At 39.5% G+C, this 25788-nt stretch overlaps 1 protein-coding gene across 4 annotated transcripts in view; it reads left to right on the top strand.

Annotated features, from left to right (window-relative positions):
- Positions 1-25788, top strand: part of EDIL3 (EGF like and discoidin domains 3) — a 462394-nt gene that overhangs the window by 318563 nt on the left and 118043 nt on the right. For all 4 annotated transcript variants that reach the window (XM_090038214.1, XM_090038211.1, XM_090038215.1 and 1 more), the window contains one exon: positions 8519-8700. In XM_090038214.1, coding sequence (XP_089894340.1) covers positions 8519-8700 — 182 coding nt within the window. The remainder of the gene's footprint in view (positions 1-8518; positions 8701-25788) is intronic.

The raw sequence follows: 25788 nt of genomic DNA, 5'->3' as shown, positions 1-25788 counted from the left end.
AAATTCCTCAGAAATTTCTACTTCTAGAAATGAATTCCTGTTTGTGGCCATAGACTTGAAGAGCAAGGGATTTTTTGTGATGATAATGTGATTCTTCATAGCATTTCTTTTTTTCTGAAAGGTGTATTGCATATTGGCAGATCTATGGGTATGTCTATATGAGAAGCTACATCACCATAGAAACGTGCTACGGCGACATAATGTTGGTGGGCACAAACCATGACACTGCAGTTACATCGCCATAGGACTGTGCTCCCTCCCTATAGTGCATCACTATGGAGATGCAGGGGCTAAAAATAACTGCACAACTGGCACAGCACAGTAGCAGCTGTTACTACACTGTCATTTAGTACTTCCTATTAATTTCTACGGTACTAAGTATTATAGTACTAAATTAAATACTACATTAAGTACTAAATGATGGCACAGTAACAACAGCACCATAGGGGCATGTATATAATGCCTCTGATTTACTTTCAAGCTCTTTTTGCTTCTTTGAAACTAGATCATGAAAAATGTAGCAGATTTAGTTTTGTAAACATGGATCCTGATGGAGAGAAGCATCCATGTTAGGGCAAGATTACAGCAGCTGCATAACCTCACTACAAATCTGTCATATGCTTAAGTGTTTTTCTGAATTGAGGTCTAAGTTAAAAGCAAAGTATGTAGAGTATAGGCATGCTACAGGTGTTTACATGAGCTACTGTTTTTTCAATGCAGAAATTAAAATTCACTGACCTGAGCAGTGGTTTTTAAATAACCCACATATAAGTCATCAACACTTCTTGCTAAAGCTGTAGCTAATCAGACATGAACACAGCATATCTTGATTGAACAGAATTCCCATTTTGTTTTATTGTCCACTGCTTCATTTTTATCATCTTACTTATATGGACTGCTCTGTTTTAATTTTACGTGAAGTTGTATAATCATATTGCATACTTTTAGCAAAAATGATAAATTATATAAATGTACGTATTAATCTATTTTATTGTTCCTTTTAGTGTATTTAGTGTAAGCTGTAAATAGCCTACTATTATTAAAGATAATGCTCACTTCTTACTAACAGAATGTGGGATGATAGAATATATGACCTGAGATGTCTACATCTGAAAGAACCCTGTCATGTCACCTTTTATTACAGAAACAAAAAGTTTTAATTAATTTTAATAATAGATTGTATCTCAAGAATTTGTATAAACCGATTATTCCATTACGCTAAAAGAATGGACGCCTGTCTTTGTCACTATGGCTTTTAATGATGTGATATATTCTTTTTGAATAGTCTAAGAAGGTAGACATGAAAACACTGTTATTTAATGTTACCTTGGATAAAAATGGCCCTCTAAAGGTAGATCTTAAAATTGCATAGGCTAGTGTTTCTGTGATTATGTTGTATGTCTGCCAGTCTATCTTTATCTAACAAAGAACATCCAGTCTGAGGTTTGCTACGTGTTTAATTTTGGTGTGTTTGGAATGCACATTGAAGTAGAAAAAATCCACACTGTTCTATTTTAAGATCTATCAATTGTGAATTTTGGGTTTCACTCAAGCTGACAAATGAAAACTTGACAAACCAAGACTAGAAGTGCAATTAAAATAAGAAGCCTGCACAATGAAGTGCCTATTCCCTAGAGGTAGAGATTTGCTTTGGATTTTAGGATTAATCTCCAAAAAGCTAAGGCGGGCAAATACTTTTGACTATATATGGTTCTGGCTGATAAAGCGTAGTAAGAACCGTACTTGGTATTTTAACTGCCTTCACTTTAGGAAGGAAAATTCACATCCCCTCTTGTTAGACATTCACATAGATTTCAAATACTGTTTAATGCATACCAAGCATGAAAGCAACATGGCTTCAAATCAAAGCCACTCACAAGACTCTGTAGCTTAAGTAGAAGTGGATAAAGCAAAGCAGTCCATGTTTCCTATAAAGCTGAAGCAGTTGGGGACTGATTTATGAGAGGTTGAACTGCCTCAGTTTCACCTATCTGTTCTGATTTTGAAAAACATCTGCCAAAGCCAAATTCTTTAACCTTAGAATTTAGTAGTGGTGTTGGAGCCCAACTGTATTTCCTTTGCCTGTGCAAGGACACATGTTCTCTTAAATACTTTTCTTCCTGTGCCTTCCTAGAAATGCTGACTTGGAGGTGAGGTAACTTGTTCTGTATGCTAGTAGCCCACTTTCATAAGACGAATCCCACCCCAAGTTGATGTAGACCTCACACCAAGTCCTTTTAAGGATGCTTCTTTTCCTCCAGGCATTCAGATATTTAAGATGCTTTTCCACCCTCGCTTTTTTCTGACTTTCAAGAGTAATATCTTGTTTGTAGGGCCATATTTTGGTTGACTTCAGTTCTCAAATGGGATTTGGATTTCCAAGGACAAGATTCAAATTACTTGAGACTTGGATTTCTTACTCCATAAATCCATAGACAGTGCTATAGTCTTCATCTTTTCCTGAAATATTTATGCCAGGTTAAAGATGAATGATAACCTCTGTTACCTCTGATAAATAAATCTTGTCCTGCTTCTGGGCTGCAAATGGAAAAAATAGTAACTCCTCTGCCAGCGTTACTCAGAATAAGAAATAAACATACAGTAAACGTGCCCTGTCTTATGTCAAACAGTATACTTGTATCATGTGAGAAAAATAGCCCCAGTATAAAAACCTTCTGTAAAGAGAATCTGCTTTACTACATATTTTCCTGGAGGAGGTTGTGTGATTGCCCCCACCCTGTTCACCATCTACTTGACCATCAACTTCCACCTCATCCAAGATGATCTACCATCTGGCATCAGTATCGAGTATCGACTGGATGGGAAGCTTTTCAACCATGGGCACTTCTGGGCAAAAACAAAACTCACCACCAAGGACATCTACAACCTTCAGTTTGTGGACAATTGCTGCATGATGGCTCACTCTGCACAAGATGTGCAAGCAACCTCAGATCTCTTTAATGCTTCATATAAGAGCTTGTCCCAGAATGTCACGAAGACTAAGGTTCTCCACCAACATTTCCCAGGCCAACTGAACTTCCCTCATGCCATCTATGTAGACAGGGAGGCTCTAGAGTACATAGAACATTTTCCATGTCTTGGCAGCCACCTCTCTCAATGGGCTGCCATCAATGGCTTTAATTCCCTTTGGTTCGCCACTGAGAACACATTTATTTAATTCCACTGTATGTGAACCTCAGATGTTTCAGTCACAGCTTCTAAGAATTCAACGGCTGCCATGCTTAAAGTTAACTTCCATTATTTTCTTTCAAAACATCATGGGATTCCAATTCCAGCATTATACACTTTTGAAGAATGCTTCCACTTATTACTGTTGGCTATTACCAGTGGAGAGTTATCAAAAGATGGTCTGCTTGAAGAAAGGATAGTAAGAAGGTTCATTTTCATACAGGTCTAATGCATGTTTCTGATGACAGTTTCATTCTATCTTTGATTGCCTGTTGGTTTTAGCAAAATGTCCAGGAAAATCAGCGGCGGCAGTCCCTCGAACTTGAGGATGATGTCTATCAGGTGACTGAGGAGCCTGATTCTGGATTCACACATTCTTCGGTAATGGGAGCATGTTGTTGCTTGAGGAGTGGAATTGGCACCCCCAGGTTGGTCTCCTTCTCCTTCCTCCACTGCCGCTGTTCCACCTCAGTGTTACGTCATTGGGCCTTGAAGTGGTGTACGCCCTGATGGACCAGGTGTCTCCACACTGAATGGTCAGCAGCTTGCTCCTCCCAGCCATTGGTCTCAATGCCTCCATGCTTGAGGGCAACCTTGAGTGTGTCTTTGTACCCTTTTCTTTGGCTGCCCTTTGAGCGTTGGCCAATGGAGAGCTGGGAAAAGAGAATCTGGTGAGGGAGGTGATACTTGGATATCCAAACACAGTGGCCCATCCATTGGAGTTGATTTCTCAAGAGCAAGGCTTTGATGCTGGTGGAAGCAGCTTCATGGAGGACATTTGTGCTGGTCCGGTGGTTCACCCATTTGATCCCCAGGATTCAACCCAAGCACTGTTGGTGAAAGCTCTTGAGGGTCTTAATGTGGTGTTGGTAGACAGTACAGGTTTCACTGCAGCAGAAGAGGGTGGTCAGCTTGACAGTCTTGTAAAGCAGGACCTTTGTCAACTTCTGAAGATCTCTATTTATGAAGACACATTGTCACAGCTTGAAGAAAGTGACATTGGTGCAGTTGACCCAGTGCTGGACGAAATAACTTGCTGGATTATGAAGCCAGTTTCTGAAATACAGTGTTTCTATGATATTACCTTGAATCTGAAATTAAAAGATTTATCTCCAGTCTGAATGTTAACTTCTGCCAGACATAAAGTTCAGGGAACTGACTGTATCTTTATCTACAAAGCCAACCTTCTTCTCCCCATCATTTCTGAAAGTTCAGATGTAGAGGACTGCTTTTAACGTACATAATGGAAAGTAAATGTCAGACTAACACGTTAGATAGTTTCATAGTGCTTAGGGTCAGAAGAGACCTAAACAGATCATCAGGCCCGACCCCCTGCCCCAGGCAGGAACGAGGGCTGGGGTCATAACACCCCAGCCAAATATCTATCCAGCCTCCTCTTGAAGACCCCCAAGGTAGGAGAGAGCACCACCTCCCTTGGGAGTCCATTCCAAAGCCTGGCAGCCCTAACCATAAAGTAATACTCCTGATGTCCAGCCTGAACCTTCTCCCTAACAATTTATGGCGGTTATTCCTAGCCCGGGGGAGCTCACCTAATTTCTGCTGGTCCCCCTGGTGAGTTTGTAAATGACCACCAGATCGCCTCTCAGCCTTCTCTTGTGAAGGCTGAATAGATTCAGGCCCTTTAGCGTTTCTTCATAGGACCTGACCTGCTGCCCCTTGACTATGTGAGTGGCCCTTCTCTGGACCCTCTCAATGCTAGCCACATCCCTCTTGAAGTGCAGCACCCAGAACTGGACACAGTACTCCAATTGCAGTCTGACCAATGCCACATAGAGGGGAAGGATCACCTCCTTGAACCTGTTTGTCTGTAGATGGATGACAAGGTGCGGTTAGTCTTACTGACTGCTTCCTTGCATTGGTGGCTCATGTTCATCCTGGAGTCAACAATGACTCCAAGATCCCTTGCTGCCACTGTGTTGACAAGAAGGGTATTGCACAGCCTATAGGTGTGTTTCCGGTTCCTTCTCCCTAGATGCGGCACCTTGCACTTGTCTGTGTTGAATTCCATCCTATTCTCATCCACGCAGCTCAGTAACCTGTCTAAATCTAGCTGGGTTCTGTCCCTCCCCTCCAGTGTGCCCACCTCATCCCACATCTTGGTGTTGTTAGCATAAATATGAAGGAACAGCATATAATTATTAAATAGTGTATCATAATGTGGGATGCAAAAATACGGTACTTCTAATTCAAGATTGCCTTCATAAGATCACTGAGGGGCATTCAGTTCTCCTCCTCTCACTCCCTGATCCATATCCAAATACATGCCTAGTGATTCTGCAATAAAACCTAATAACTTCTTTATTTTTAGGCCTGCCTGTGCACCATAACTATTAATTGTTCTCATGGATGGATAATTTCATGGGAAGCTGCAAACAGCTAAGATTTTTCTCTTGTGCATTTTGTTGTTGTTTGTTGTCTATCAATTCATAATTTAAAATAGATGTACAAAAAATTAGAAACATTTGGAGCCCTGTGTTTTGTTCAAATTTGAATGATTTCCTGCCTTTAAAGTAAATATAGTAATTTTCAAACTGGATTGGGTTATTTTAACAATTTAAGAAACAAAGCTTAGAATGGAATGAGGCTTTCAGCCATAAAGTAAGATTTCACTCAGAAAAGTTGCTTGTGTAAAAAGGGCATCTTTTCAATATAGCTGCTGCTTAGGTACATTCTTCATCATATCTGAAGATGAGGTTTCTTTTTTTTTTTCTTTCTCTAACAATTACAGAGCTAGCATGGCTGTAGGAGAATGAGGTGGATTTTATTGTGCTTCATACAACATCAGCAGAATGATTAACTAAGTGCTGAATGCAGAATCTTTACTATGTGACCTAGAAAAAGCAGAGCTAGACTTTGGCTGGCAGTTGAAGCTATTGGGTAAAAACTTGGTCTACTACTGAAGACAGTTTTGTTTTTTTAATGAGGACAGGATTTCGTCCAGCATCTTTTTAGTTGTAACCTGAGTAGACTTTTTCCATTTGGGAAATAATACACAAAACTCTAAATCCTCTGCAACCAACCAACATGTGCTCCTATTCTGAAAAAAACCCCATGTGCCTAGCCCCAATAACCTGATTAGTATAACAAGTTATTTTATGTTTGTCATGTTTGTAAGTGGGACATTATGTCCAGGGTTTATATTTTTATTGACTCCAAGTGCTATCCCCTGGCCACAGTCTCTGTAAAAGGAGAATATTGCAATGGTCAGTTTTTCACTGTTTATTTACAGTGAAATTAAAGAATGAAATTAAACTAGATTAAATTATAACAAATTAAATAAAATTATTTGTGACTTGTTAATCGGGTGCCTTGAATGTTTCCTTTTGTTTTTATGTACTAATATGGCATGCATAGTCTCACTGGAAAGTCAGTGTTATGCTGTATCCATTTATGTTGCTGTTATCACAATATAGATTATGTCAACCCATCTGTATATTTATGATTTGGGACATGGTTTAACTAAGGAAATTAGGGATGCATAATTAAGGAAAAATGCCACTCCCAAACACAGGCAGAAGGAGACATTATTGGACTGGGCATCCAAGGCATTGTTTGTCTGTAATGGGGAAGTCAGTCATCTATAGAAAAGGTATCTGAGAGCAATTGCCAACAAACTAGAGGAATTCCAGGTGCTTCTGGGAGGCCACAGATTTCTGGAGGATTCTGGTGATGTGTGAACACTTAAAATAATGCTAGCTGAGGAGGGGGACTTGGAGGTTTTTGGGGTATGGGGGGTTTTTCTTGAGGGGGGAGAGGGAGGGGATTGAGTCTAGCTAGGATAGAATCAAGGTGTTTTGGATTTTTTGTAAGACAGAGAAGGGTCCGCGGCCCGAGAATCCAGGACTGATCAGCAGAAAGGCTGATCTCTAAAAACACTGGCAGGACTCTCAGGAGGGTTAGGGTATAGCCAGTTGAGAGGGTAAGAAACTATATTTGTCTTTTCATTCTGTTTCCAAACTTACTGTTAGCTTTGCTTGTATAATTCTTTTCTCCCACACAGTAAATCCTTCTGTTGCTCTGTCGCGTTACTGGTTGCCTGTGAAATAAGTGATCTCTGAGTAAGTGATATTCCAGGCTAGCCCTTTCTCTGGAAAGGGGGACCTAAAATCTCTCTCACAACCTGAAGGGGAGGCTACCTAGAACTGGCTGCAACTGCAGCTGTGAGCCAGTATGAAAGCAGTGATGCTGAGGCTTGTGGAGATAAATTATGCTAGAACAAGCCTCAGTCTATTCCTTGGTACAAATAGTGGGGAAAAAGTTGGTGCTCTGGGCGTGCTCTGTAGGCAGGTTTGTGACTCTTATCACAGTATGTAGTAAAGATGATACCACAGTAATGTTTTGGAATTCATTCAAAGTTAATGCTTAAGATGAAAATGCCTACATGGTTATGTGAAAAATCTAAATGCAAGTGAGTATCTTTTTTCTTCTATTCTGTTTCAGATGGCCCAAGTGCATATGGCCTACAAAACTATAGATTGTGTGTTTGTTTGCAGAACAAATCATGTGCTACAAATAATTCATGTAATCACCTTCTTTTATTCTGCTTCTGATTTGTTTAGGAACAGAAGTATCTTATTTGAAATAATTCACATTTTTCACTAAATAATTCTTAGTCATCTTATTATGGCTTTGCTACTGTTCTGAGATTGCATGATTTCTAGACATTTCAAATACATCCATTAGTATTTTTCAGGTATTTAGACATGTTGTTTCTAAATGTCATAGAAAAATCTGTAATACAGTTGTGAATATTACAACTAAAGATGCATCTTGTATTTCAATGATTAGTCACATAAAATCTCCACTCAGGAAAAAGGTATCCATACAGAATTATTACCAGTAATGTAACTAACCAACATAAAATACATTTCTAATTATATACTCAATTACGATTTGCAGCATCTTGACCAGGGAACTAACTAGCACGAATTGCAAGATGGGACTTTTACAATAATTATAAAAATTGAAATGTGCTTTTAGTAAATATTTCAGTGCTCAGTTGCAGGATTTACATTTTGGAATATTTCCTTTCATAAAACAAACTTTCAAATGTTTATGGAAGACAGACTATAAGGGTCATAAACTCCATCTAATTTGTTAGTTTTTAAAGAAGAATTCTTTGTTATTTGCTTCTTTCTATTCCTAATAAAATACTGTTCAGTTGCTTTAAATCGCTTGTAGTAATATATTTTAATCAACGGTAGCCTGGATCCATTAATCTGAATTTTTCTAGGCATGGTCACTCATCACTCTCTGAATAATTAAGTGTTCCAGTTGTATTCATTATTATTCATGGTTTTCTTTACAGGATGTTCTGGCCCACTGGGAATAGAAGGAGGAATTGTATCAAACCAACAGATTACTGCATCATCCACACATCGAGCTCTTTTTGGGCTCCAGAAGTGGTATCCGTACTATGCAAGACTTAATAAGAAGGGTCTTGTGAATGCTTGGACTGCTGCAGAAAATGACAGATGGCCATGGATACAGGTAACAGATGGAACTGTGTAAAACAGAAAGGGGAGGGGGTTCTCTTAGATTCAATTGCCAGAATCTCTTAAACTGATGAAGAGTAGTGGTAAACTAATAGTGAGCATCTTATTCACTGTCATAAAGGCACCCTAAAGAGGGTTATTAAGTTGGAAAGAGGATACTAATTTCAGCTACACTGCATGTAAAATATACACATCTTTATCTAAAGGAAAAAATAGACCTATCTTTATTCTTTGCTGTAACCGTAAGAATCTCTCAGACCTAAAAACAGGTTTATTAAGGTACTTATCTAAGAACCTGCTTTTCACATATATGTCATGTCAGTCCATTAGCCATAGCAGCATAGCAGCAGCAGATGTTGATAGATGGCCTTTAACACACACATGAATGAAGAAAAAAAAAGTCATGGATCCAGTTTTTATTCAGGCAAATCCTCTACCTCCTTTACTGGGCATTTTGACCAAGCATAGACAGCAAGTCTAGACTCTGTATTTTTACCCACTGTCTATCTATTCAAGAGGTGTGCCCACGTAAAATGATCAATTCATATGTTTCGTATGTTGTAGGGGAGATGGCGGAAACTGTTGTTATGGTCAAAATATATCCACTTTTCACTTCATGCTCAAATGTATCTTTGGGGTGAAAAATTCTCTATTCTTCATCTCTGTCCAAAAGAAAATGTTTCATGAAAGTTTCAAATAGACATGTCTACTTTGGGAACCAGATTCTTTTGTCTTGCAAATTGTGTAGTCATCTATGCCAGGGTACTTACTTTTTATAGATATCATGACTGCAAAAGTTGCAAAGCAATGAAAAATAAATTCTTATGGCTCTGTGCTAATTAATAGTGTATTAAGATTAGTGTCAGATTACTCACTGTTTCTGTAGTTCTCATTTTGTAATGATGCATGTATTGGACAAGACTTAGAGTTATTTAATATATCTTCTTGTGTGATAATATGGGCTACAGCCTCCAGTTGCAGATAACGTGAGAAAGGGGCCATTTTCCTATTACTGTATTTACTTGAATCCAAAGTGAGGTTTTCCCCCAATTCAGCAAAGGGAGGAAATGCTCTTTGTCTTGGATTTGAGTACAAGTTGAGGGTGTGGAGGGAAGAGGCAAGTGGCTGCTACAGCTCCAACTCTGGACCTGACCTAGAGTCGGAGTCAGCTGAATTTGCAGCTACTATCTGCCCTCATCCCCAACAGTGTCATCCTCCCTTGTGTGCCTGCCCTACCCTCCCACCCCACCCCATAGCCTCTGTTGTCTTGCTGCTTACCATCCAACATGGCCCCCCGCATTCCAGCCCATGGTGTAGAGCTCCAACCCTAGCTGGGCCACAACCTACCACAATGCTGCTCAATGACCGGGGTGGGGCAGGAACCAGAGCTGTCCTGTGCTCCATGTCCTGAGCCAGAATGGGGCTGGAGCTGCATTGGATGATAAGCAATGGGGCAAGGAGGGGGCAGAGACTTCGGGGGGGGGGCAGAGGCAAGAGGGGTGGCAGAAGCTTCAGTGACAGGCAGGGGACAAGAGCTTTCAGGGCACAGGCAGGAGTCAGAGGCTTCAGGGGGCAGGTGACAGGGGGCATAGGCACTGCATAGCAGGCACCAGGACACACAGGTTCCCCCACTGGCTGCACCCCTGCCACTGCTTTCTTAACTGTAACAGTAAGTGAGAAGTGAAATTTGAGGATGAATTTAAATAGGTTTTATTTGTGGAAAATTATCCTGTCCTGCTGCCCTTCCCCTGGGAGCCCCACACCATATGATCCTGCCTGCCTGGCAGCACCAGGGGGGCACCACTCCACGCCACTATCGCCCCTGCTGCTGCCTGATGAGCAGGGAGCACACCGCTGGTGTGGGGTTCCTGGCAGAGGGCAGCATGGTAGGGAGCCCAGAGCCTGGAGCAGGCAGCCCACATCTGCCCCTGCCCCACACACAAATTTGGGGGGAACATGTGCAGCCCATGCCACGCAAGGGTTGTATGCAGTGATGGGGAGCCGCCCCCATGCCCCCTTGACAAGCCACCTTTGGCTCGGTCCCACTCCATGCACCAGGCCCATGTACCACCCTGCCTGGGCAGTACCCCCAGCCTCTTCCCCACCTCTCCCTCACTGTGGGGGCCTTGATATGCTTCCATTAACTTACCTGCAGGGAACTGCTTTCCACACTGCCCAGCTGTATTCTCAACCGTATGCATGTGTGCGGGTGTGCACATGCAGGTGGTGCTCCCCACATCTCACTCCCAGCAGCCCCAAGCACCCCTTGCAGACTGGAAGGCTGCCAATCTGCAAAGGGAAACTTACCTTTTCCCATAGATCCCTTCATGATGCTGTGAATCTGGGTCAAATGCTGTCCCAGAGTCATGTAGCCTGGGACTGGGACTTGAAGTTCCCATTTTGGGACTGTCCTGCCCAGTTAGGGATGGGTGGACCCTAGTTTCCTCCCATGAAATCAAGTGGTTTACAAATTCATCAGTTTATGCATTAAGAAAGACTAGGAGAGAATAAGGGGAAGTGAATTTAGCAGAAGTATTTCCTGAAGAGTGAGACAATAACTTAGAAAGACTAAGAATACTAAGCAAGTAGCTTCTAAATTGGGGTGTATGACTAGTATTCAAGAGTGGGGTTTACACATGTATTGGCACTGGCTTGTTCTCAAAGTAGTCATTCCTATTGGCTTCCAAGGAAAAAACTGAGTTAGGCCAACATTAAACTATTTTTAAAATCCTATCCCAAAGCATTCAGTTTGAAATATTTAGTTTCTCTAGAATTAATAAGTAGGTACTGCTAATACTCTATTCTATTCCATCCGGTTCATTTTTAACAATTCTGACCATGGTATTTGAGCACTTTTAAAAAAATCATTAAGTTGTATCTTTCTCCTTCCATTTCTCCCTTGTATTTGAAGTAAAAATTGGTGAGGTTTTGATGCTTGTAAAAATCTTCTCATTCCAAAGTCTTGGAATGGAACCTATTCAATTGTTCCTTCAAAGGGTATACCATGTTTTCTTTAGTTTATTGCATGTATGTTTATGTGTGTGTGTGTTTTTAAAGACCTTTAGAATGGAAATTGTATGTACATAAAACTATATAAGCTTTTTTTTAAAGACTAAAAGCTTTGCCTCATTATCACTCAAGCACTAGAAATAACTATAATGAAGATCATCTAAGCATGTCTATTGTAAGTCTCTCTTTTAACTCAGTCTTCAGCTAAGTACAGTCAAAAAGCCCAAGGTTAGTCTAAACTGTGTAGATTAAACCAATAAGCCAGTGAACAGACATTCACTTTTGACTCTGGAAATGCAACTACATGCCTGCAATGGCTCAGACAAGAAGCTGAAGGGTGCTACAGCATGCCTACCTTCTCAGCTGGAGCAGACAAGGCTAACCTGCTCACCCTGTGAGTGGGGTTTACAATAGATATGCAAAGCACCTGGGATACTGGGGGACTATGAGTTAACTTGAAAAGTAGGGGATCTGGGACAGAAGTTCAATAAGCCAAATTAACCTAAATCAGTTAAGTCTGATACTACCTCCATCCACGTTTTGGCCATTTTGGAAGTGGTTTATGTGCCCTGAACTTCTTTTGTAATACAGGTTTGAACTGTTTCCAATCACTTATACCGTTGATTTGTAATATCTGTCCCTAGCCACAATATTCTGAATCTTTTATTTGACAGGGTGATGTTTTCCAAAGCTCATCTTTGTCCTAGGATGATTTTTGTTTTATAGCTTGAGTGCAGTTACTTTTGCTGTAAAAAGTTGAGCCACTTTGCAGCATAGGGAAAGTGACAAAATAAATATGCTAACTCCTTTAAGAAAAATAAATTCAACTTTTCTATGGAAATTGCTACTGCTAAAGTACCTTGGGATAGAAAATCTAAATTTGGCAGGGAGATAATGCATGTAGAGGAGGCATGCCCTTGAATCTTCTGTTGAAATGGGTTTTGCTTTGACAGAGACGTAAACTTTAAGCAAATAACACTTCATGAAGTTTGTGATCTGTTCTTTGCTTCAAAGCCCTGGATCATTCTTTAAAGGGCCAAATACTGATCTGCCCTCTTAAAGTCATGCAATGGGCAAGAGATGAGAAGAAAAGGAACAGAAGGAGTCCCCAGGCTCATTTCTAGACAGCTTGTATAAGACAGAATATACTTTTTAAAAATTGTGTGTATTTGCTTTAGCATTCCAACCCCTGGTGCTTACCCAGGACATATGTGTTTCTCCATATCACCTCCAAACCAGAGTGCTGCCTAAGGGCTTGCCTCCTTGCCTACACTACCTCCTTGTTATTCTCAGGACCTCTGCCAGCAGGGTTTACCCTGCTTTCAGCTCAGTGCATACCAGATTTCACCTAAGAGCAGCCCTGAGCACTCATGCTTCCTTTGTATTGCTCTCACCATCTCAAGAATGCTTCTTACTGTGTATTCAGGACCACTGTAAGACACCTACTCTGCTCTTGCTGACAAGGAACATTACAGTTTGCTGAATTCCCTTCAGGTTTTGAGAGAAACCTTCAACCCCAACCTTGCCCACTCTCTTTTTTGCTTTATCTCCTCCCCGTCTACAAAAAATTACTCTACTAAGGGACTGCTGTGGGGGATCCAGGCCTGACCATGAGTGATGGAACTGCAGTGCAATGGAGTCAGCTGAACTGGTTCATTCCTTGCATAAGATTACTGCAGGGGGTTCCCCCTGTGACAGTATGGGTGAAAGATCATTGGACCTTCAGACCAGCCTTTTAAAGAAAAGTGAATATTTAACACAGAGATTATGTAGCATGTTGCAGAACAAGTCCATGTTTATTTTCTTTTTCTTTTCTTTTTTTAGAATGCAAATTAACATTTAGTGTAGTGAACCCCAAAAGTAGTCTGTTTCCCTATTATAGTTTTTAATGTCTGGTAAATTCTAAAGGAAGTTCTTACATAATAGGCAAAGTCCTCCAAAATATAATTATTCACAGACCTCTAGATATTTTTGCCTGTGCCATCATTATCAATTTTCTTTGTCATTTAATTTCTTTATTTATATGCAGCTTGGCAAATGAAAGGTTTGAGTACTCTGCTTATAACTCACTTGTAATGAGTGCAGTTTTTTCCCCTATCTTTCAGGTGTCTGACATGCATGAACTAATTAGTATGCAATTTCATTTTCCTGCATTCTCCTGATGAATTGAAAATGGAAATTGCCATTTTAAATTTACACTCTCAGCATGTAATTAGTAATGGCACTACAATGCTTGTAATTGGCTCATGATTTAAAGGGTCAATGACCATGTTTGTGAAAGCAAATTAAAGTCATATCTTCTTTTAAGGTTCTGCTGACCTTTGTTTTTTCTTATAGATTTTCAGTGTTGATAAAATAGCGTTTGTGTTAACTACTTACCGCTTCATTAGGGACATCAGCCATTACTGTTTCCAGCTGAAATAAGAGAAACTTCCACATTTTTATACTTTTAGTAAGTTAAGTACAATCAAAATTGTCACTACATCAGTAATACTGTATTATTTCAAATCCCTGTTATAGGTGACAGTTGTTTTTTTCTTATCTTTGCTAGCCCAGCTGCTTTTGCAAATTCAGGAATTAAATATAGGTACAATTTTAGTCTCGTTCCATGTACAGAGCTATTCAGAAAGTCTAGTTTTCATGTACAATTCATGTTCCCAAAGAAATATGAATCAGCATGGAGGATAGTTCTGGCCCTGTTTGCTTGTATTCTCTGTGTGTATGATTCAAAATCTGTCTAGTGACACAAATAGGCTATGGATCAAGGACAGCCTATGTCATAATTCTGAATCCCTCTCCTATTTGTTTGTAGTAACAGTTCTCTGTTACTCCTTCTCATTGTTGGTACCATCTTCCTTTCCATTTTCTACCTGTTCTCTCTCTTTCACTAACCCTGGCTACTGTGAACCCACTTTGAGATGCTGGTACTTTAATAAGGATATTCCACTAATTACTTCTTTAATGTTTTATACTGTCATCTTCTAAGCCACTTCCCACCCAACAGCTCTTACTGTAGCACCCCAGTTGATATGTGTACCTTAGCACATTTTGAGCCATCCTACTCAAAAGCATAAGAATTGCGATTTAGTGGGTGTATCTACACGTTCTTTAATGTTCTGTAATTACAGCACATTAAGTTTAGTATCTGTAATAGGAGATACTAACTTAATGCACCATAACTGGTGATACTGCACACTAGCATCAACGCACACTTTTTTGTGACATTACTGCACACTAGATTAATTCTACTGTGTATTAGTACGTTAGTATGGTTTTTGCTTGCAGTGCACAATTAGTGTCTTGTGTAGATGCCCCCATTAGGTCTGACCATGGGTCCACCTTGCTCAGTATTGTTAGCACCAATTAAACAGATCGTGCTTAGGGATCATTAAAGCACAATTAATCCTTAAGTGAAACATGAAATACGAAGACACACAACTCAGTGTCCTAAAATCAAAGTCTAACTTAATTAGTAAGCAGTTTCTATATTCAGAGAGAGAAAAACATTCAATACAATGATCTCATCCAATCCCAGATGTTACTTTGCTCAACAGAAAAGACAACCGCTCAGCTCCTGAAAGCAAAGGGTGCATCGTTGTCTGGGACAGTCCAGACAAGTGTTGAAGTCTGGAATTATGATGACAACGACGGCACTTACCTTTCTTGCTGCCTCCTTTTATGCTTTTCTTCAACTTCACTCCTTTGATGACACCTTGATTTTGGATTGGTCTCTCTGTGGTCAGCCTACTACCCTTATTTTATCCTGTCAGCATATTCTTTTGTTCAACAGACCTATCACAAGCACACCTCTTAATTTGTCACTGTTCCGGTGTCTTACTTTGGCCATTGTCCATTGGTCTCCCTTATCACCTTTCATTAACATACCCCATCATTTCATCCCTCTTATTCAGCTGTTTAGTGCTGAGTTCAGTTAAGTTGAGCTGGTAACAAGGCCATTGTTATGTTATGTTAGAAGAACTTCTCACAGTGATAAAAAAGAAAAGATGTAACATAAAAAGCACTATGAGCTCTACAAAAACAAGTCCAGGCCAGCTGATAAACAACATGAAAAGTTAATGAGGTGATACAAAACTTAGACAATGCTTAAATAAGGCTGAATATATTTTTAAAAAAGTTTTTAAAATACTATAATTCACCACTCTATAAGCAGGTGCAACTTTAAAACATAAAATATGACAAGCTCCCCTAACAGTATCCTGTGTCACAACAGTGACAGACAGTGGATGTTGAAAAGGAGAGTGAAATGGGTATGACCAGGATTTTTTCAACTGTTGAAAGGTGATGAGAAATTGGAAGGAATTTTAAACTGATGGTTGAAACTGAAATTCAGTACCTATAAGGTATTAAATATCAAGAGACCTACATTTCTAATATCAGCTTTGCCACAGACTCATTATGGAACTATAGGCAATTCACTGAACTTCCCCAGACTACAAGTTATTGATAATTTGCTGCTAATTACTCATAGAAATGGTAATACCTATCAGAAGTCTTCAAAGGCATGCTGACAACTCTGTCCAAATGTCAAGTATTAATATTGCTTAGGAGATTGGCAGGAAGGTAAACCCAAATGTCATAATTGCACTAATATCTCCTTGTGATTTTTGTGTTGCCTTCACTTCAAGGATTTAGTTGTGTGTTTCCTACCATGTGCTTAGATACTGGGGTGATAAAATCTGTATAAGAAGTGAAAAATAATAATTTTCACATGGTAGATGTTTTGCTTGAGAAATGAACAATTTTTATCCTGGCCTTGAAAACTATTCTGATCTTACCACAACTCCAGAACACAGTTTGTCTGAAAGTTCTCATTAAACCAAGTACATTAATATACTGCTTAGTCTAATGACACCTTTTAAGTTCTCCATGATAAAAAATTACAATCTTCCCTTAAAATAAGATTTAAAAAATAATATCTTATAAACACTTAATAAAAAGGTGTTAAAATATGTGCTATTTCTGATTAAACACTACACACAAAAATGCATTTACCATTGACTTGGAAAATGTCAGTATTGCTGTAATACAATATAGCATATTTGCTCTATAATTATTTTGCTAGTCACCCTAATTATCATAACGCTAGTGCACACTTGCTGCTTATTAGTTTAAAAACATATATCATGGATGTTCACTCCAGCTGCTGTCAGCTTTAAAAATTGTGCCTAATAAAATTTAAAAACGTAACTAGAATAACATTTCTTCTTGTAAAAGACAAAATTCACATAACTTAATGTATATTTTTCAGTGCATTAAGAAATCTTTACACAAAAGAACATGATTGAACAAATAAAACACTTTAGAAGGTTAAAGGAACTTTTCTCATAACTATAACATATGGAGTAAAGTACATACAGCCAGCTAGCTGACTAGTATTTCTACTGTTCCAATGCTTGACCACCTGCATAGTGAGAAAGTTCTTCATAAAATTAATCTGGAATTTTAGTTCTGTTTAATATTACTTTTACTTTTTAAATACCTCTACTTTAAAAAATAATAATAAAGTGCATTTCTTGCCTATAATCAACACTGCCTAAGGAGAGTCTAGCATTAAATTTGCCAGGATAAGGTATTGGAAAATAATATATCCAAACAGAAGAAGGATAAAATTGTCAAAAACATACATGTGCTCAGGAGTCTAAGTCACATCATTAACTAAATACCATTACTTTTAATGAGTCCTAGGTTTTAAATCTTAGATCTTAGGAACTTGGCAGTGACAAAGCCAAATGTTTCATTGCCTGGTGTCTGGGCCCTGTAGTGGAATCTGAAGCTCTAAGTTAGGTACCTAGTGCCATTTTATGGTAGGGTTGGGTATTTGACCAGTCATCTAAAGTTCGGTCAATTGGCCAGTCAAACATCGGTTGAAAATTGTAAAAATAATTGCCAATAAGTGCAAATAATACACAGAAAAGGCACAATTTTTCCATTAAGAAATGTGTCAAAAACCTATAAAAAATCATATTTCTGTCAGGAAAACTACAAAAAAATAGTAGGTTGGCTTTTTTTTAATTGCTATAATCTTTGACCAGTCAAACAATATGCAATCAATTGACTGCTTGAGTGACTGGCTTGACAACCCTATTATACATTTTATGAAAAAGGTTTGTTGCTGAGAATAGGTTGTATAACAGACAATATATGTTGATAGGAGAATAACCTAAACTAGGTAATTGGAAGCATGGAGTGGTGCATCTTAGACACTGCCTCTTCCTGGGATGTATTAAGCATCCATACGTACTCTTTATACAGTACTCTGAAACACTTCCTGAAGATATAGAAAATTAAATCCTTGCTTTCAAGGGGTAAACAGGACTTATCCTTTCTTTCAAAATAGAATGTTAGTCCCCACAGGTAACTGGTAGGGGAGGCATGGGGGCGGGGGGGACCATGGGCCCACCCTGAGATTGACCTTTGACTTGGCACTGCTCAGGATGGGGCAGTTTTTTTGCCATGTACCTTAGTACCACCCCCCCGCAGCATGTTGGGGGGGGGTACTAAGGTACAGCACAGAACTATAGGGGTGGATATGGGGCTTTTGGTTTGCCCCTAGGCCTGCCTACAAATTGTGCCCCCCCCAGACTCAGGAGGCACCAGTCATGTCACCCCCTTTAATCCCCTTCCGCTCCTCTCCCACCCCTTTTTATCCAACACCTCAGAATTTAGACCACTACCCACACATAAGAGACATGAACTCAATTCCTCCCTTTGTCTGAGGGCATTCAAACTTATATCTACCACTGTCCTAACTACTCATATAAAACCATTATACTATAGGTTATTTTGCCATGTGTCCTTGCAAGTGGTGAACACTTTGACCCCTTTCCGGTCCCAAATGGTGTCAAGCAGGACTGTGTGCTCTCACTTACCTTCTTCAGCATGGTATTCTCTGCTATGCTGTTGAATGACTTCTAAAATGATGACTTGGTGTGGGGATCACATGCTGTTTTGATGGAGACATCTTCAACCTGCTCAGGTTCTGAATGAGCTCCAAAGTACAGACAGCTATGTTTCGCGACTTCCTCTTTGCTGACGACTGTGCATTATGCACAGGTTCACAGGCTGATATGCAATGGTCCATGGATGTATTGTTGTCAGCTTTTGACAACTTTGCGCTCACTATTAACATGAAGAAGACCAAAGTGATGTTTCAACCTGTGCCTGGCACAACCCCCCAGGAACAACACTTTTCAGTTAAAGGCCAACAACTGTCGATGGTTGACAAGTTTGTACATCTAGGCTGCATGGTCTCTTATGCTGTCCACATGGATGACAAAGTCAACACGAGACTAGCGAAAGCTAGTGTGGTCTTCAGCAGACTCTGTAAGTCAATCTATGACCGCACAGGCACCAGAATGTCAACAAAATTGAAGGTATACAAAGCCATCATTCTCCTGAAACTCCTGTATGTCTGTGAAACCTGGACCATTTACCAGCATCATGTCAAGAAACTAAGCCATTTTCACCTGTGCTGCCTGTAAAAGATACTAACGCTCAAGTGGCAGGACAAGATTCTGGACACCAAGGTGCTTGGAAGATCAGCTCTCCGCAGTATTCACACTCTACTGAAACTGGCACGGCTAAGATGGGCTGGCCACCATTCAAGAATGCCTGACACTCACCTGCTGAAGAAAATGTTCTACAGTGAACTGTCAAATTGAGTACGCTGTCATGGCACACCAAAGAAACAGTACAAAGAGACCCTAAAGGTGTCCCTAAAGAGTTCTGGCATTGACCCAGAGTCATGGGAGCAAATCGCTCATGACCATCCATCCTGGAGGTCCTCAATCCAGAATGGAGTACTGGCCTTTGAACATCAATGCAGGGCAGAAGCAATGAGGAAACACGTGGCCAGGAACATGAAAATCTCTTATACCCTGTCCTTATTGCTTTCCTACCCCTGCTTCAGCAGATTGTTCAAGGCAAAGACGGGGCTTATAAGGCTCCTACATACCCACATGACCTAGCCTCCGCCACCCCACTTCTCTTCCATCTCTCTCTTGTCTCCTTTTTCCTTTTTTTTTTTCTCCTTTTCTCTTTTCTCCCTCCCTGCTTCTTCCCCATTTCTTTTCTCTCTTCTCTCCCCCACCCCCCTTCGCTGGATGCGGTAGTCTTCTCCTATGAAGGGCAACAACACTATTTGTTATTACACTGCTTCAGTTGAGAGTTAACTCTGGGTCATGCTATCTAGCTTGTAACTACATAGATAGAACAAGAAATTTGCACTCCTCCAGCATCCCAGAATGCACTGCTACCAACCCCTTCCCCGTCCAAAGATAGATCCTAGCCATGACCCTGCTCACCACCCCACTAGTGGCAAGTCAAAGCTATGTAGGCAAAAAACAGTAACTTAATGTGCAACTGCTCACAGCATGTTCTAACTTGATCACTGCTTAATGGTCCACAGAGTTAATATAGTCTAAGTATAACATATAAGTTCATCCTTAGTCCCTATTGTTAGCACTGTTCCATTCTACATTGGGTAAAGTTTTACTGAGCTGAAGAGAGAGTGACTCTCTGGCTTAACAACACTCACTTGGGAAAAGAAACAAGTTCAATCTCCATCCCAAGTGCTATTTTAGTATTTTCTCTATTCTAAGGACTTCGTGGAATTATTCATAGTTTACCTTATGCATGTCAAAATATGTTTGAAGGATTGGGGCCTAGGTGCCTAAACAGTAAGTTTCACTATATGTTTCATATTGTTAAGGTTTTAAAATTAAAATATTCCTACACTGTGTTATCATTCTTTTGAGACAGAAAAGGCACAGATAAATGGGAATTAGGTGCCTGAATTCCTCTGAGACTCTGCATCCAAAGGACTAAATGCATTTAAAATTGAGATGTTCTAAACCTCTTCATCCCACCATTTTCATCTTCAAGCAGTTAGGGAAAACTCAGTGGAAAAACATTTGCAGCTTCCCCATCAGTCATCCAAAACTTCTAAAGGAAAAGTATGCAACAAGTATTTGCTAATAAAATGATAAAACCCAAAATACACTGCAGGTTTGAATAACTCTTGCAAAAGAGTCAGTCAAACATCCATTAGGAAGGGCTGTAAGTAAATTCCTATCTGTCAAACCCTCCACTTTGTGAAAGTTAATTTCCTCATTCATGAGTTCTCTGGTATCAGTTTCCAAAAAATACCTATCAGTATAGGTTAAATATGTGATATTGTTTTCTAGCTCAAATTAATGGAACATTGTAATTTCAATGGTCAAGTTAATGTAGCATTTAGCCTTAGTTGTCTAAAATAGCTGGGATGTTATAGATAGGTCCCTGAGAATGCTTATCAAGCAAAATGTTAAAAGCTTACTGGAGTTTTGTGTTTTCTGCCAGTAGTCCGACAACAAGGCTTAATAAAATAGCAGGAATTCCTTGAGGAAATTTGGACAAGTATAATGGGTTGAATGTAGCTGATTACCTGGCAGTTTAGGAATAAAAAACAGCAAAGCCTTGATTTTCAATGCTCCCTAACCTGCTTCTGTATTTGACCTTTAGAATGCAGAAGCAGATCTTTAGCCAGGAGAAAATTGTCACAGTTCTGTTGACTTCAGTGAAAACATTGAAGCTCTAATAAATTTCCATAATCTGAAAATATGTCCATATGCCTTTATATTTAGCATTCAGACACATTACATTTAGTATTCGGGCCAACATCCAAAAAAGGATTTGAGTACCTGCAATGGGACTTAACTACATCAAAACTGATATTCAGTGGTTAGGTTATTCACCATTAAAGGTTCCACTCCCTGCTCAAGAACTTCTTGTCCCTTTTATGTTGAGCCATCTCTGAATAGAATACTGAAATATTCCTGGGACATGGAACTAGAATCCACACTTATCAAGAGGAAGTAAGTGTGTGTGACTTGAAAGAAAAGGTAATTCTACTTGTTTATTTGAAGGAAAGAGTGCTTGCCTTTAGGAGTGGAAAGAGTATAAGTGCTTGCAAGAGGAGAGAAATACCTCTCAATAGCACATAGTGCAGTGGTCTGGGGAATGGCAAGAATTAAGATATGCCTCTGGTCCAACTATTCCCTATTGGCTAGCTTGGGTGATTTTTCTATCAGTCTGCTGCCTCTTGTGGATGACATTCTGAGGTGCCTAACTCTTCACATATATTGTAGAGCTTGTGCCCAAAAGCTTGCAAATAAAGCTTTTTTGGGGAAAAATCTAGTTTCATAGTTTGTCTAATACAAGATATCACCTCTACCATAAGTTCTGATTCCTTTTTGCCTCTAGACCAATACAGCTACAACCTAGATACCTAGCACCTTATAAAAGACTAGACACTTAAAACTTAGTCACTGCCATGCTTAGCATCATGGCATCTAAATCCCTTTGTGGTTCTGTGCCCTTCATCTTTAATGTTTCTTTTCACTTCAACTCTTTTTTAAATTGATTTATGTATTGATTTTTGTTAAAACCTGGAGTAGACTGTTCTACCTTATTGGCAGAGTGAAAACCCTACTGCATAACTCCTCTCCTAGTGTAACTGGTTGTTTAATGTAGTAGTCAATTTCAAGTTATCAGTACTTCTAGGTAAAATAGGTTCTCTTTTGCTGATTAATTTAATTTAATCTTTACTAGCACACACCAAAAAACCCGTTGCTTATGGCTGCAAATCTTAGATGCACAAGAAACCTGCCAGTTCAAAGATCGGATTCCCATAGCAGCAGAAACTTGGTTTTATAGCATCTGACAAAATGGGTTGCTGTCTTTGAGGCTCATACCTCTCTGAATCAAATAGTCTAAGTCTCTAAGCTAGGGACAGGCAATTATTTTGGGCAGAGGGCTGCTTACTGAGTTTTGGCAAGCCATCGAGGGCCGCATGATAGGCAGCCAGGGACAGATAAATATTAATTTTCTAAATTTTTTAGGGGCCCCATGGGCTGGATAGAATGGCCTGGTGGGCAGCATCCAGCCCCTGGGCCGCATTTTGCCCACTCCAGCTCTAAGCCCTACTTTCTACCTTGGTTCTCTTACACATTTTATATGCGTTCCTTTCTGTTTTGTATATGTCAATTTTTCTTACTAGCTTAGTATAACAACCTGTTATCAGAATAACAACATTTTTGAATGCCTGGGTTGCATTTAACATGTCACTAAAAATGGACTTAAAAGAGTTCTGCATATATAGTATCATGTGTATTAAAAGTAATCAAACCAACAAAGGGTCACTGGTCAGACACCGAAATAAACAAGTAATATATCCAAGACTATGGCCAGGTATGATTACACTTTTGCCGACATAAGTGATTGGAAACTGGTTTATACTTGTAACAAAACAGATGTTTGGCAAACACAGACTGGTTTAAAAATGGTAGAACCTGGTTTAAGATTTGCCTCCTCCCTACCAAAGAGTGAATGTGTCTTCTGTTTACTACTGATCTAAACAGAATCCAGTGTGCAAATGTCTCCTTAGGGAAATAGCTTCAGTATGTCTTAACTCATTGCAATATCCAGAAAGACACCAAGATCCAGGTCTGCAATACATCATTGTCTCTACCCTTTGCTATTGATGTGAAATGTGGCTGCTTCCCATCATCATCTCAAGAGCCTGGAAAGGTATCACCAATGATGCTCCCCAAAAATCATCCACATCAAATGGGAAGTTCACTGCACAAACACCAGCATTCTTGTTGAAGCCAGTATTATCAGCACTGAGTCAGTGATCCTCAAGTACCGATTTCACTGGACTGGACACTGCAGATGCCTAACTTTCAACTCCCCAAAACAAGCACTCTATTCCAACTTAGTAACAGCCTCAGATCTCATGATGGCCAAAGGAAATTCTACAAGGACACATTGAAGGCATACCTCAAGAAAATGGATGTTAACATCAGGAACTGAGAGGAGCTGGCTGCCAAGTGACTCCAATGGTACCACAACCTCAACCAAGTGGCAGCCAATTTTGAGGTATAGTGTCTTGCTGTCAAAACAGAGAAGAGATCACAGAGAAAGGAAAAGGAGAATAATCCCATCTTTCAGACTATGGAAAGACCTGCAACTTTTATGAACAGATCTGTGGTTCAAGGATTGGACTCTTAAGTCACCCCAAGACCAATCAATGAGCCATGGTAGAAATCATCCTCAGATCAAAGGATTACTAATGATGATGACAGACTAAAAAAGTGTTTTCAGCCATGGATGTGTTTTCATTACTGAAACATTTATAATCCTCTTTCTCTCTGTGTGTTAAGAAAAAGTTGTCATTAAATTACCAAACACCCATTAGGAGTCATCAAGTTTCCTAGTTACTTCTGCCTTGTCTAACATAGACCAAGCAGGGCATTTTCAATTTTTAATGAAATTTATTAACTTTCAACCTTTGTAGAAGGAAAAAAGAAAAGTCTTGTTTTCAAAAATAATCCAGAAGCCTCTGAAGTTAATAGAAAGATTCTCTCTGATTTTATTAGCCTATGGCTCAGGGCTTTTGAGAGTTGGCTTTTCTTTAAAACGCAGCTTCAAAATTCTCAACTCTTTCCTTTCAAAGCTTTTTTTGGTGATAGAAATAAGGGATATAAAATAATATAATTGTAAAATTTCCTTTTGCACATGTGCACAATCCCAGGATGTTGAAAACAGATATAACTTATTTGCATTTCAGTGATCTTTTATCCTAGAAAAAAATGTCTCTTTAGGTAAAAATACATTTTTTTCCCTTTGTGTATGGAAGTTTTTGTATGTTGATAAGAAAATGACAAACATGTTTTGACAATATATTTCATAAGTGTGACTTGCCAGATTTCAAGAACTGGACTTGTTAACTGGCCAGGTTCCAAAAACTGGCAGATAGATAGACTTTGTAGAAGAGTTGATCCAGTCTCTGATGTCTTTTCTTATGTTTAGAAGGTCATTTATTGTTTAAGATTTTCTTGGAACATTTGAACTAATAGGGAATTAAGAGTAAGGTAGTAGAAGTATTTAGACTTTTCCAACAGAATTTGTATTCTCTTGCAGCTGAATCTGGAACCTTCACTGATTGAAGTAGGCTTCCATTAATAGTCCTCAACAGTTCTGCCTGGTAGAGATAATACCTATCTAGTAATTTATGTTACTATACTTGTATTATTTCACAAGTGTCAGGAAATATCTTAAGGAAGTCTTGAATGGCCTTGAATTCATCATGAGAGGAAGGAGGAGGGGGTGAAATAGGGAAGGCTAACTACCTTTCAAGAAACATGGGTTTGAAGAGACCTTAGGAGGTCATCTAGTCCAGCCTTCTCCTCCCCAAGGCATGATCATTCCTACCTAGACCATCCAAGGCAAATTTTTGTCTCACCTGCACTTAAAATCTCCAATGATGAAGATTCACAACCTCTCTAGGCAATCTGTTTCAGTGCTTAAACAGTCAAAAAAATCTTCCTAATATCTAGTCTAAGACTGCCTTACTGAAATTTAAGTTGTTATTTCTTTCCCTATCCTCTTGGACACAAAGAACAATTGATCACCTTCTTCTTTATAGTATTTGAAAACTGTTATTAAATCATCTTTCCTGACCTGAAGAAAGGCACTTTGTACTTGAAAGCTTGTCTGACATCTCCCCCCTAGGTCTCCAGTTGGTCCAGTGAAAGATATCAAGAAAAAACATTGGTTTCTTGTAGCAAATCCTCTCTTTCTTTTTTTTTTTTTCTTTAGACTCGGTGCTCCCAGTTTCTGCTAATTCTTGTATACCATGTTTTCTAGACCTCTAGTCATTGTTTCACTCTTCTGGATACTTTACAGTGGGCATGTCTCGATGTGCATTAATGTGTTTTTCCTAATGTGCATTAATTTTAGCACCTCCAATGTGAGGAGACTTTTACATGTGCTCTGGAAGTAGAGGGCCAGCACTTTAATTAGAATGGCTTCGAGCTGCTCTAATTAAAGCACTGCCACATCTCCTGTATCAGCATCCCCATACCTGAAAATGGCAGTGGGGGCATTTGAACTAAAGGTTATTCGATGAGCTTTCATTCAATCACCCCAACGCCATTTTTAAGCATGATAAGCACTGATAAATGAGACACTGGAGGCTGCTGGAGCGTGGCAATTGCCACACACCAGCAGA

The sequence above is a fragment of the Crocodylus siamensis genome, chromosome 3 (genome assembly GCF_052110815.1).
Source record: "Crocodylus siamensis isolate JL-2025a chromosome 3, ASM5211081v1, whole genome shotgun sequence".
In the NCBI taxonomy this organism is placed as follows: domain Eukaryota; kingdom Metazoa; phylum Chordata; order Crocodylia; family Crocodylidae; genus Crocodylus; species Crocodylus siamensis.
This window is presented reverse-complemented; position numbering and strand designations above follow the sequence as displayed.